Source organism: Leuciscus leuciscus (genome assembly GCF_965113295.1).
Source record: "Leuciscus leuciscus genome assembly, chromosome: 12".
In the NCBI taxonomy this organism is placed as follows: Eukaryota; Metazoa; Chordata; class Actinopteri; order Cypriniformes; family Leuciscidae; genus Leuciscus; species Leuciscus leuciscus.
The window spans coordinates 17,276,137-17,289,968 of record NC_138736.1 but is presented as its reverse complement, the minus strand read 5'-3'; the positions used below and the strand labels follow the sequence as shown (position 1 = coordinate 17,289,968).

Sequence of the window (13,832 nt, the reverse complement as noted above, 5' to 3'; positions counted from 1 at the left end):
CACACCGAAATCCTAAAACCTAAGCTTACCTGAAACTTTTAACACCATTATTTTACTGCCTCGCAAACACTGCTAATTTCTTCAGTAAATGCAGTTGCAGCTTGTTTTTTTGTTGTTGCTGCTCCTTTTGAGGTAGTTTTCTTTACCATGTGACCAGTGGGTTTCTCTGGACAAGTTTTCAGCACACAATGCACTTTGCTTCTCTTTGCAGATCTCCTCTCCATTGCCAGCCAATGCATATTGAAGGGACAATTTCTGTAATACCACCAAAAACTAGTCTACTTCTTTGTGAAGTGTATTTATGTTTTATCAGCCCTTAGTAGTAGGTTATCAGGGCTTTAATTACACACCCCTTGAATATTATAATGTTTCTCCTTCCCTGGGACTCCAGTATGCATACAACAAATCAGAACTACTGTCATGCTAGCTTTAATTTTGTCTTGTGTGGTATAACAATCAAATCCTCTCTCTCCATAATGAGTGAGAGAATGTTTTGGATTTTGTTTTTTTTTAGTTAAAAAAATAAATAAATCCGTATTGGATTTAATATTTAAGTTGCTTATTTATTTAAAAAAAAATAAAAAAAAATATGTACACCTTTGCACTTTTATGGACTTTAGTCAGAGTAGATGGTATATTTAATTTGACATTTCAGGTGTTTGGTTCACACTGGTGGATTACTGAGACAGTTCCAGTAAAGTGTCTAGATAGCATAGCACTGTGATTGCAGCCTGAAAATGATGTCCAGTACATATTTGTTGTGTTCGCTCTGTTACCTGATTTGCATAATTTATTTAGTGTATCAGGTGTAAATAAATGCCACTGTCAGTTGGTACAAATTATTCTCATTCAGTTGGATTTTCTCAGGCCTTGTTTTATTTAGTTTAATATATTTCATATCCTCATTTCCATTTGCTTCAAATTACATATGATATTTGCTTTGACTAAGGTCCATTCCATGATAAAGACAATCCATGGTACAATCAATCAATAACATTTAAAAAAATACTTTTCTATTAATTTATTTTCAGATCTAGAACATCATGACATTCCCTAATATTGATTTCTTGTGCACTACTGTGTAATCCCCATATCCACTGCAAAACAATTCTTAATTATTATCGTAATGGTTCTTGGTTGCAGCCAAATTATCTGTATTCCCCAAAAAACTGCAACTACTTCATATGACCCTCTTAAGAACACCAGAAAAAAATATATATATTCAAGATTCCAAATATTCATAATCCATTTTTCCTCAGTATAACTAAGAGTATATATGGATTATAAGAGTGGTATATAATCCAATGAAAACGGCTTATGAAGATGTTACCTTTTTTTTTTTTATCTCTTTTGGAACAGATTTTGTGGTTCATTGGATGGTAAGGATATAATCCAAAACATTTCCCCCTAAAATGCATAATTAGATTTAGACTAATTAGAGTTCCCTTTCGAAGTGGAACTCTACGCTGCTTCATCAGTTGACTGGAGCGCTTTGCGTGAGCCAGTGTCCGAAGCACGTCTATACTGGCAAATTTGATTGACGTCACAATTTTGATGTCACAGGCGCGCTGACGGGCTTTAAAAGGCCGCCTATGGAAAACTTCATCAGCTTCTTTGTCTTCAGGAAGCTCTCTGTGTGTCATGCATGTGAATCTAGCGTGTGTATGTTTGAGAAAAGAAAGTAACAAGGATGGCAGCTAGATTTAGGAGATGTGTCACGCCATGCAAGTGATTTATTACTCCAGATGATGCACATGATCTCTTTAGGAGTGGAGCATGCTCGGCCAGTGCTCGAAGGCGGTGTTGCAAGTGTACCAAGCCAAGCTATTGAAGGATGCTGACCAAAGCGAGGGGGTGTCTCCAAACGTAGTCGTGGAGCTCCACCGCACCACAGACCTCAGCTTGAACTCCACCAAACAAGTGGCCCGTGCCATCGACTGCTGCTTGCTGCCATGGTCGCCACAGAGCGGCATGTGTGCCTAAACCTTTTGGGGCTGAAGGAGTAAGAAAGATATTTCTTCCTTGATGCCCCGCTCTCGCCTTCCGGACTTTTTGGCACCACCGTAGAGATGGAGGTCCAAAAGTTCAGGGAGGTGAAATGTTATATGGCAGTGGCATTTGAAAAATACATCCCCCGTAGCGGTCAGTGTCCTTCAGTCCCCTCTTTTGATCCTGTAGCCAAGCCCAGTCGGTGGCAGGTTCAGAAGGCGAGTGCTTCACCTCCAAGAAATCAGGGCTCGAAGTGGCCACCTCGCTGGAAGCCGAAAAAGGATCTCAGGGAGGTCATTACGGCTAAGAAGTAGTTGAAGCCGTGATATTCCTTCCCCTTACACACACTTCTTTTTTTCTTTTTCTTTTCTTTTTCTTTTCTTTTCCTCCCCTACCCTTTATCTTAGGGGTGTTGGGGTTCAAGAGGTTGTTCAGTATTTGCTTACGAAGTTAAGAAAAAAAAAGGAATATATACAGTACCCTCTTTTGTTTCTTGCTCCTAATGATAGAGTGCTTTGTGTGACTTATGTTTGGCCCCTTTTAAATTCACTAATAACTGTAAAAGGAGACTTGCAGACCTAATGTGATTTGTCACACCGAGCTGTTCTTTAAGCGCCACATGGTGAGCCCTTGAATTTGACACAGCGTTCATTTCCCATCGTTATCTGTCAACCTGATGTCGCCTTTATTGGATGAAAACAGTATTTGACTTACAATGTGTCAAATGTTTCTAAATCAAAAGCTTTTTTGGCGGAGTGCCTATAGATAAAATATTACAAAGCAAAACTAAAGTAATTTGTGATGGTTTTGAAATGCATAATTTGCATTTCGGAGCTGAGGTGGGCTGCTAGGAGTGATGATGGTTATATTCAGGTTCTCTCAGTCAATAGGATGTATGCAGTTTTGGAATAAACACTCCTCACCCTAATAGAGGAGTGTTTGGGAAGCTCTCTAATAGATTTTGCTGTCCATGGGGCTCTGCTCCATGGGGATGCCTTTCTGTGCAGCATCATTTCATTCCAACTGAGATAATTGCCATTTTCATACATCGTTGTCAATTATTTTCCTTGTAATTTATGTTAAGATACTTATTTTATACCATCTTTTTGTGGCTAAACATCCAGAAGATGCTAAAATCTGTGTTCCTGAATTACTTTACTGCTGTTGTATAAATTAGTAAATCAAGTGCCTAAACGGTCAAATTCACTCTCCTAGCAACATGAAATACCTGTTCATATTTTGAAATACATTAATTCAGTTCAACACAAGTTCTCTGACTATCCAGATTACTGGCATGTTACAATGATTGGTTACAATGCTCAACCTCTTAAAAAATAAAAAATAAAAAAATAAAAAAACATACCGGGAGTAGACTTAAATGGAATTTTGAAATTGTAATTCCGATATATTTGATTAATTGGGCAGCACTAATTGTAACACATTTCTCTGTAGTATTAGCTCAATTTGATGGCAACTTTATTCCACTTACATTTAATAAATACAATCAGTGTGCCATATTGAAAGTTTTTAGATTTTTTTTAGGAAGTTTTTGTATTTTCTGCCTGTTCTAGTGTTTTTTTGTTTGTTTGTTTGTTTTTTACCATTCAAAGTTGCACCAGACTATGCATTTTTTCTTGTCTAGTAGCTTTTTTTATATAGTCAGCACAGAATATCAATCTTGCAGAATGAAGACTTGACCAAAGGTTCCAGATGGTGTTCGGTAATTGGTGGTGTGTGGAGGTGAAGTTAATGTAGTGAGAAAAGCAATTCTCTACTCACTCTCTACTGTGTCTTGACCCCTTTCACAGTCTCCCGTGGTGAAGACAAAAACGATTACTATTTCTGATGTCACCAACTCCCTTCGCAGTGAAATCACCACCAAGGACATCCCGATAGTCCACACCGAAACCAAGACCATCACCTATGAGTCTGCACAGGTGAGGGGAGTCGATTTTTGAATCAACCCTGTTGTCTGATGTGAAGATTGCTGTGTTGCTGTCATCATTTTAGTTTGTCCTAGGTTTCTTTTCCTGTGCCAGTATTTGTCTGAATTTGTCACAAATGTAATGAACTTAACACTGGGTTGCAAACTACTATCAGCATCAATCAATACATATTGGTATCCATATCACACAGTATTAGTGATTTTGTTACTAATAGGCATTGGTCAATGTTGGATATTTAACTGACCAATATTTTACTTTGGTAGTTTTGCATATTTTGGCACACATCTGTATTCAGAACAACATATTGCTGTTCAGAACCTCTTATTCTGTGCTGTATGAGTTCAGTTTTTGTTGTAATCTATTGCAGCGCTGTCACTGCCAGTGTGCATTTCTGAGTGAGTTATCTATTAGTTGTACAGTATCTCTCTCAGCTGTACTACCTAACCAGAAGCTAGTTTTTCCAAGAATGTCTAACCAGCATCACAATGAGGGTTTATTTGATCTCTTTCAAAAAACTTTCATCCATCTTTCATAATATATATTATAATGCCTGAATTCACTTCTAGCATATAAATCTTACTGGTTGCATTTTATTTTACAGTATGTGCACTTACAGTGTACTTGCCCAAGAAATTACTCAGTAAGGTAACTACATGAGTAATGGTTAGGTTTAAAGGTAGGTTCAGGGTTAGTACTTAGTTATTACTCTGTTATTGTGATTACTAAAATAAGTACATAGTATGTGCATGCAGAACAGGACTGAAATAAAATAAAGTGCTACCAATTCACTGTCACAGCCGGGAGTTTGCAGGAAGGCAGATGAAGAAATTATTAAGTTCCAAAACACAAAGTTTAATAATATAATCCCTCAACGCAGGCGAACACACTTGACGTAATCATAATAGATTAGAGACCGGACAAAGAGTGAAGACAATGGTACAACTAATAAATCAAACAAACTGTGCTGTCATAGAAACAAAAGAGGTGCTGGAAAATGAACAAAGGAAGATAGAAAACAAGTAAATACAAACTAAAAGTCCATGATATAACTAAACAAACTGAACATAACATGACATTCACGTTTAGCATTTCCACTCTCATTTAAAAAAAAAATTTCAAACCAAATTATTCAAATTTATAATATTCATGGTCATATTAGCTATTGGCAAAAAAATATATTATTATAATAAAAACTACTATTTTAAAACCATTTATTGGCTTTTTGGTTTTGCACTTAATTTCTATATAACATGCTTATTTTAGCAGGAAGCATTTGTCTTATGTGAAGAAAACTTTTGCATTCTCGCGCAAAACATGTGTTCCCCTGAGAAACTTAGCATTCTCAGAGCAAACACAAAACTGGTGATTGAAATCATTTGAGATGGGAGGAAAAGCTGCTTCAATGCTTCTGCGAGAAAATGCAAATGTTTTGCTAGCACACGCAAAGTTTCTCAAGGAAATCCAAAGCTTTTGCTACAGAACACAAAAGTTAGCAAGTTTCCATTGAAATATAATTTCCCCTCCCATCTCATGTATTTTTCATCACCATGTCCTCTATGGGGCTCCATAATTTTAGGAAATAGCTGTGTGAATAAACAATAAAAAATGAAAGATATAATAGAGTATTCTAACCACATGTGTGTTTGTTTGCTAATAGCCTAATGCACTGTCAGAGAAGGAGTCTGGGATGCTGTTGAGTGCACAGACCATCACCTCAGAGACTGTGAGCACCACCACCACAACCCAGATCACCAAGGTACCTGTTTTTCGCATCAAATTATGCCTAAACTTGCAATGTATCGAAAAGGCCTGCACCATCTGCTGCTTAAAGAACTGATTGAAGTTAAATTATCTTATTTAAACACAACATAAAACTCATTTAAATTCTCAAAATTATAAGATTGCTGCAAAACATAAAGAAAACTTTACAAAATCCAAGTTACAAGTAATTTGCATGTGCTGCATACTAAGTTAGGTCATTGTTCACAATGGTGCCATAAGGCTGCGTACATGAGATAAAGCCATTGTTAATTCCAATTTATATCACCATTTCACAGTATCTTTCCATTTTGCAAGTTAGTCAAAAATTGCCTTAGTGCACAGATGAGATATTTTCTCCACTGTGTTTCTGGCTCTCTCATTCTCTCGTTCTCTTCCCTTTCTCTGCTCAGACGGTGAAAGGCGGGATCTCAGAGACCCGTATCGAGAAGAGAATCGTGATCACTGGAGACACTGAGATTGACCATGATAAGGTGAAATGGACATGCAGTTAATAACCATGTCGGCTACATAGTAGATGCAAAACATTTTTAAAGACATTCTCATTCTAGAGAGCTTTTTAATTGGACAACAATTTGTAGATGGCCCTAAGAAAGAGATGATGTCATCAATATTTTTTCCTGAAAAAACTAAAAGCAAAATGCATATATCAGTTTTGATGGTTCTGATAACCTCAATGCTAAGCTAACATGCATTACTTAAAAGCCACAGAAATTCAATTTTGATTTCATGGGGCCTTTAAACGTATCACATGAACAATTGCTACATGTTTTTAGCCTTGCAGTTTGGTTTAAATACTGTCCTCTCTGGTCACCAGGCTCTTGCTCAGGCTATAAAGGAAGCAAAGGAGCAGCACCCTGACATGTCTGTCACTAAAGTGGTGGTGCATCAGGAAACAGAGATCACCCCTGAGTAACTCCTGCATGAGACATAGGTTAGTATCTACGTGCTCAAGCACAACCTGTGATTATAAGACCGGGGTCGGTAACCTTAGTTAAATGATTACAGCAAGAGAGAATAATATTTTATGCATTTAATTTACTTTTTGTACATTAGAAATATTGAAGTGATCTGCATGTCAAATTACATCTTGCAGTAATGCTTCTCCGTCGTCACTCAGCATGTTTTATTCAGTTCTGATCTATATAGGAAGCTTAAAAAAATTAAATGAGCAGAGTGGAAAGTGCTGCTTGTTGAGCTGGAAGTTGCAGTTTTGTAGAGGAGGAAAACTGAAAATGTATGATCGATTTAACTATTTAAAAAAAAAAGCTGAAGTAAATGAAAAGTTAATGTGTTATTTTTTATCCTTCATTCATTACTGATTTTTGATTTTGCCATGAAGATGAAAGCTGTTAAAAGAAGACCGCTGTGAATATAAGCAATTCAGTGACAGGATATGAGATTGCAGTGAATCTACAAAATAAGATATGCCGCAGACATGCACATGTTTTGAAGTGTTGAAGATCTTGTGGCTGAATTGCTTAAATCTTCTGCATTCAAGTTAGAGCTTATTTTATTCATATGCCTGACAGAAAAAAATACAGTTCTTGATTTCTTGCTTTATATAAAGCGCAAAAACATCTTGGGTTATGCATGTACACTCCATCAGTTGTAGACGCTTTGGGGACACGTCCCGCGGAACCCTGGTGTCTGAAGCACGTATGAAATCACGGCAATCTTATTGAACATTGAATGTCATTGAACAACAAGTGCGTATAAAAGGTTCAAACACGAGATGACTCCCGCTTTCCCGCTTACAGAAAATGTGATTTTAATGTAATTTTAAACCTATACTGTTACACATGCATGCAGCACAGAAAACAGCACACAATCGCGCTTGAATGGTTTAAAATCACTTTTTCTGTGAGTGCGCTTTGGATGTGTGCGCAGCACAGAAAACAGCACTGAATGGATCCATGCAGCTCTTAAAGGGACAGCAGCCTAATATTCCTGTTGCCGTCTCTATAATAACACTAATCAAACAACAAGAGACAAAGAGAAAATTCACTCTTTCTTGACTGAATAACTTTTGTAACTATATTTATAAATGTAAAATTTATTTATAAAGTGCAGTGTTATTTTACATTTCATTAGTTTCTGAACCTGAATACCTGAAAATCTTAAAACACCGTTTATTTCAATCATATATCGCTTTAATATAGTGTTTACTTTTCTTTAATAATGCTTGAAATTTATATTAGTTAGGCTAGTTGTTTATGCTATGGTATGTTTAAACTATAGGAAAAGGTTCCTTGTGTAGATGTTTTTAGCCTATTGATTTTTGTTCATGATATTCAGCTACAATGAAATGTTTTGCTATAAGACATAAAATAAATGAAGTTTTTTTTGTTTTTTTTTACCTTATTGGAATTGAAATTAGGAATTGAAAAGTTAAAATTTAAACAATACACAATCCTATTCCTTACCACCATTTTTTTATTAGCTGTTTAATAATTTTAATGGCACTCCTGCTGCCAGCCTAATATGTTGGAAGAGCGACAGACAACAACAGTGGGAACTAAAGTCACAACCAATACGATTTGCGTGATTTCACATGTGACACCGGGTTCCGCAAGACACGTCCCCATAGCGTCAGCAACTGACGCAGTGTTGAGTTCCCCTTGAAAGAGAAGAACTTTTGCCAGAAAAATAATTTCAGTCTGTGATTTCAAGAGAACACTCTTGAAAAATATCACCAACCATTGTTTTAGGATATACATTCCAAATTGATGATTTCATCCCATAACATGCTTCCCCTTTCAATGCTGCATGTACTCAATGTTTCAAGAAAAGCCTTACTGCTGTACAAATACATTATTGTATCATCGCTCCCTCTGCAGCCTAGGTCTCTTAGCTTGATGGGTTTATGGGATGTATTTAAATCTCCCCTTCTATGGGCAATAAAGCCATACCCTCTCCAGTGCTACTTTAAACCCATTACAGCATTTCTGAGATTTTTGTCTTCCAAAAACAGTGATAAAATTGCAGAACACTGCAAGCTTACCACAACAAACAAACCAAAAATTCCCTTAACAGGATGGTAACGATGGAAACCCTCCACAGCACACCTCACACAAACAGAAAGCAGTCCTTAGGATCTCAGAGAATTAGACACAGACGGGTAAACTGTATGATTTACTGTTAGCATTAACTGTGCTCTAATAAAAACCTCAGTCCCTCGGACAGCACTGTTATACTGCCGTATTTATAGCTGTTATACATATATATAGCAGGGTTGGTGGCATTCAGGATTTTAAATTCCAGTTCAGCTCCAGAATTTTAATTGAGGTAGCATGATGCAGAATTTAATTACATGATATTAATATTAGAATTTATGGAATATTAGATGATACATATTATTAATTAGATGATATTAATAATCCGTTCTTAATGCCACCTACAACATTTAATAAATTATTTATTTTATGGACTATGATGACAATGAAAACAATGCTATTTTAGTATAATTTATATATTATTAAGTAATGTTTTGACAGCTTTTCTTTTTATATTTTCGGTTTTCATTTAAATTTTACTTTAAGTTTTATTCATTCATGTGCTATGGTCATTTTTATTAGGATTTTTAATATTTTTATTTAGCTTTAATTTTATATTTCTTTTAGTTTTTGTTTTAGTAATTTTAGTGCTTCAACTTAGTTGCCAAGGCAACATTTCTACGTTTTTTAAGTTTTTCTCTGATATTTATATTTAATTTGATTTCAGTACTGAAATATTCAGTACAGTATTTGAGTACTGATTTTAGTACTGATAAAGACTTACAGAATACCAGAATCACTGCAGTATTTTCAAAATGAAGTCAAACATCAAAAAATAACCAACAGAATGTAAACAGATCAAAAGTAAAGTTAGTTTCTTAGTTTAATCCTTTTTAGTCCATAGTTTTGAGACATACAGTATGTGTAATGAAAAACTAGTCCAAGAACTCTCAGAGTTCGGTCTGTAAATGTGGGACTTTTAGTCTGTTTGTGTGAGGTATTGGGCATCTGGTGCTGTTTAACCAGCTGTCAGGGTGGTATGTATACAGTCACAGAACTCCCAGAGGATAATGGTTAATGCTGCCCTGCTAGTTTGTTCCCCAGTGCCCTGTTTTGTGCGTGCAGAGACCCAGTTCACCCCATTCGCCCCGTCAGTGTTTACTTAACTTTCTCTCAGCCAGAGAGTGCTTCAGTCTTCATATTTACCATCCACCATTATTTCTGTCAGTCAGGTCTGCATTCCCAGTTTTTGTCACTGACTCCGTGACCCATTTGGGATGTGTTTACTTTTTGCCTGACCAGAAATGTTCTTTCTCGCATGATTGTTGATCACTCTTTGATCTCACATCAACACAGGGTGAAAAAAACGGGACCAGTCAGGTTTATGAATGTGAAAAAACAACGCAAGAGCCCTCACATCCAGCCCCTCCCCATCAACCCACTATGCCCACCAAGTCCCCCCACGGAAAACACTTCCTGTAGCAGCACATGTCCCACCCAGCCATTGCCGTCTGTGACCACCATATTCCAGACCCTGAACATCTGTCAGATCTCAAGCATCTTGTACTGCAAAACTGAGCATCTACAAGTACTCCTGTCCAGCGTCCAAAAGCAGAATTCAAAGCAAAGATTCATCCAATTCCCAACATCTTGGACAGATTTTTCCAAAAAAAACCTGCCAGACCTCCACCTCGTTCAAGACATTCCATGATAGACTGAACCATGTTACAAAATAGTTTTGTAAAACAGTGACAAAAGAGCATCTTTTTATCTGTAATTCATACAATATTTTTAGGGTGGATTCCAAAGGAATGGTTTACATAACAACTGGGCGGTGGGAATTTAAAGGACAATTTTCTAAAGTGTCAATTTGTATTATTTTTTTTTAAACTTAATTTATTTCTTTTTGCAATTGGTTGATTATACATCTGATTATGTTGTTACAGGCATTTTCTGTTGTTGTTCAGACAGGGCAAAGGAGCATCTGTTATAATGTGAAACACTTGTTAAAGGGAAAGTTCACCCAAAAAACACATATTTTAATTCTTTTCAACACAAAACAAGACATTTTGCAGAATATTCATCCGGCTCTTTTCCAAGTCTCAATGTTATTCCAACAACTCAATGTTGTTCCAAGCTGGTATGACTGACTTTCTTCTGTGGAACACAAAAGAAGATATTTTGAGAATGTAATGTAAGTCGATAGTCACCAGAACTGTTTGATCACCAAACTTCTTTAAAATATGTTCTTTTGCGATCCATAGGAGAAAAAGTCATACAGGTTTGGGATGACATGAGGGTGAGTAAATGATGACAGAAATTTCATTTTTGAGTGGACTATGCAAATTAAGTTGTTTCCCCTTCTCTGTTCTCTAATTTCATTTCCGTTCACATACATTCAAATGTAAAAGGGTTTAACATCAATAATGTCAAATGTCATTCGTTGTCATGAGTCTCGCAATTGAAACTAACCCATCAGTTTGAACATGGAAATAAGATTTACTGCAGAGGAGGGGAAGGTTTTCAATGGTTAAATTTCATTTAAATTCCTCACACAAACACCTTTTATGATGCCCAATTCACTTTCTTTGAATGGGAAAAGAGCAGCATGAACATTCTGCTAATTTCTGAATTTCGCAGAAGAAAGAAAATCATACAGGTTTGGAAAAACATGATGACAGAATTTTCTTTTTTGGGTAAACTTTTCTTAATTCACAACTCCATCCTGTTGTAAAGTCCCATATTTTATGTTCCTCTTAAATGTGAAGGTATTATTTTGTTCTTGGTGTAAAAATAATGTGTTAATTTTATTCAGAATGCTGGAGCAAATTCAGATGTTTTCTTGTGTTTAAAAGTTTCGTTACTTTGCATATTTGTTAAGGCTTGTATACATTTTATTTTGTTTCATTGGCAATGTCATCCTGTGTCATCGTGGATTTGCGGTCCAATGAAAATGGGGTAGGGTATTATAGTGAAACTACATTCTATGATATTTCTATTTATTTTCATCAGTTTTGTTTTCTTGTTTGTGTGTGTACTTTGCATTTTAGATGCCCTGCTCTCTTAAATGCAGCTTTGATGTTTTTTTTTTTTTGTATTAGATCCAGAATCCCAAACACCAGCTCCTGTCAGTTTTAAAATGGGATTTGCAGGGATAACTATTCATTTTCAGTATATTTCTACTTTTCTACTAGAGGGGGCAGTATGTTCTTACCCATGAGTCTATAGCAGATCTGCAAAGCCTTCAAAATGAGCATCCACACACAACCTGAAGGGGTTTTTAGATGAATTGGAATTGATAAGTCAGGAATGGAGTTAATTTGCAATTATGGTAAGAAAATGTGCCAAACATGAATCTGAAAGCGATCAGACGGATCTTACAGCGAATTAAATTGTTTCCGTCATTCATTGAGACATTAATTTGTAAAGACTGACTATTCTGGTGCAGTAATTCAATTCTAGAAAATCATAGTGGGAATTTTGTGGATTTTATATTGTGCATCAACACTGCCGGTGGCATAAGGGTTCCTGTGGTAAAGCATACTGCCCCGCGTCAAGCTGACAAGTCCAGTATGTCCAGTTTTTAAATGTCTATTTTCAAATGTTACGCTTTTATAATAGTTCAAATAGTATCCTGTACAGAGACCAAGGTGTTGTAGTTTGTTCGGTGTGTTGTTTTCTTCATTGTGGCACTCCTTTCCTATGCTAGTCTGGGGTGAAGAAAAGAAAAGAATCATACGTTTGTCCTCATAGGTTCTTTTTCTTCTCATCACACATTTGTTTTTTGTTTGTTTTTAGCCATCACTGGAAAAAAAAAGACAAATGTACAATATAGCACCATGGACTAAATAAACTCCCAACATAGACACATTCTTCACTTGGTTTCATGAGTTTTTGTTATTCACAACCTCCTTTACTGTCTCCTTGTGTGTTTCTTAATACATGTTCCAGGCCTTCTTATGGGGGTTTACTCGGTACGTTATTACATTTGTAATCTTTCATTAAAATGAAACTACTTCCTTTTCAGTTGACATCAGTCTCTCTTTTTAAACTCCTCGCCTCCATGACACCCATTTTTCACAATCCAATCAATAGATAAAAAGTCCTGCACAACTTTCTACCCTTTAACAGTCTGTTTCACATGGAAACATGTCATGTGACAGAAGTAAAATTGGATGTAAATGTGATCTAGACTTCATGGTAATCAAGTCTCTAATAGCTCAGACTCTAGATAAGGCAGACTCCAGATAACCATTTTATAAATCAACTCAACATAATAACCCAGAAATCACTTCACACAGCAGAAGAACTGCTCGACATATTCCTTCTGTTACAGGCGCACACATGCATATGTAAGATGTGTGAAACAGGCCTAACACTTCAAACAAGCACTGCATTTTATTACTAGTGTTTAGCTTGATGAAAGCACTGGAGCAGTTAATGACTTTGACTGCAGTGGATTACCTCATAACCCTGGAGACAGGTGGTGTGAAGTGTGAACACAGAATGACACGACAGAATCCAGAATAAAACAAGATTCACCAGGAAGGTTATAGACAAATCTGGAAAACAAATTTAGCTGGATATGACAGCATTAAAACAGAGGGATATTGCAGATTTTCTTGTCTTTGCTTCATACTCTTGCATCATGCACTTTACACTTCGGTTCAGTTGCAGAAAAATGGGTGGCACTAAAAGTGGATGTGGCTGTTGAATTAATTTATTACACTGCATTTGGGGTTCTTACTAGCCATAAAATACCTAATGTTTAAAATTTTTGAATTGAATTAAATAAAACTGAAAAATATTTTCCCCCTAATACCATAAACAATAAAAGTATCATAATAGTCATGCAGTGTATGTATTATTTTGCAGTTTCCCTATGTAAAGCAACTATTATTTGGAGCCTGTTAGGTGTTAATTGTGGACCCTAAGACAATTCAAATAATATCCATCTTTAAATAATAAATTCGATTTAGTGCATATCAAATCAGCAGTGTTGAAAATACTATCCCAAAAGTGTAGCAGTAATAAAAATAGCAAAAAACAAAACAAAACAAAACAAAAGCTGAAGTCAGAGAATACTTCTCATTTGGTTGGTCTATGAGCTGACCAACTCAAC

At 36.1% G+C, this 13,832-nt stretch overlaps 1 protein-coding gene across 8 annotated transcripts in view; it reads left to right on the top strand.

The window, feature by feature from the left end:
- epb41a (erythrocyte membrane protein band 4.1a) overlaps positions 1-12,583 on the top strand; it is a 74,247-nt gene extending 61,664 nt beyond the window's left edge. For 7 of the 8 annotated variants that reach the window (XM_082186705.1, XM_082186707.1, XM_082186706.1 and 4 more), the window contains 5 exons: positions 3,798-3,926; positions 5,593-5,691; positions 6,107-6,187; positions 6,532-6,648; positions 10,067-12,583. In XM_082186705.1, coding sequence (XP_082042831.1) covers positions 3,798-3,926; positions 5,593-5,691; positions 6,107-6,187; positions 6,532-6,630 — 408 coding nt within the window. In that variant the 3' untranslated portion in view covers positions 6,631-6,648; positions 10,067-12,583. The remainder of the gene's footprint in view (positions 1-3,797; positions 3,927-5,592; positions 5,692-6,106; positions 6,188-6,531; positions 6,649-10,066) is intronic. The other variant, XM_082186708.1, reaches the window with a different exon arrangement.
- Positions 12,584-13,832: the final 1,249 nt, after the last annotated feature.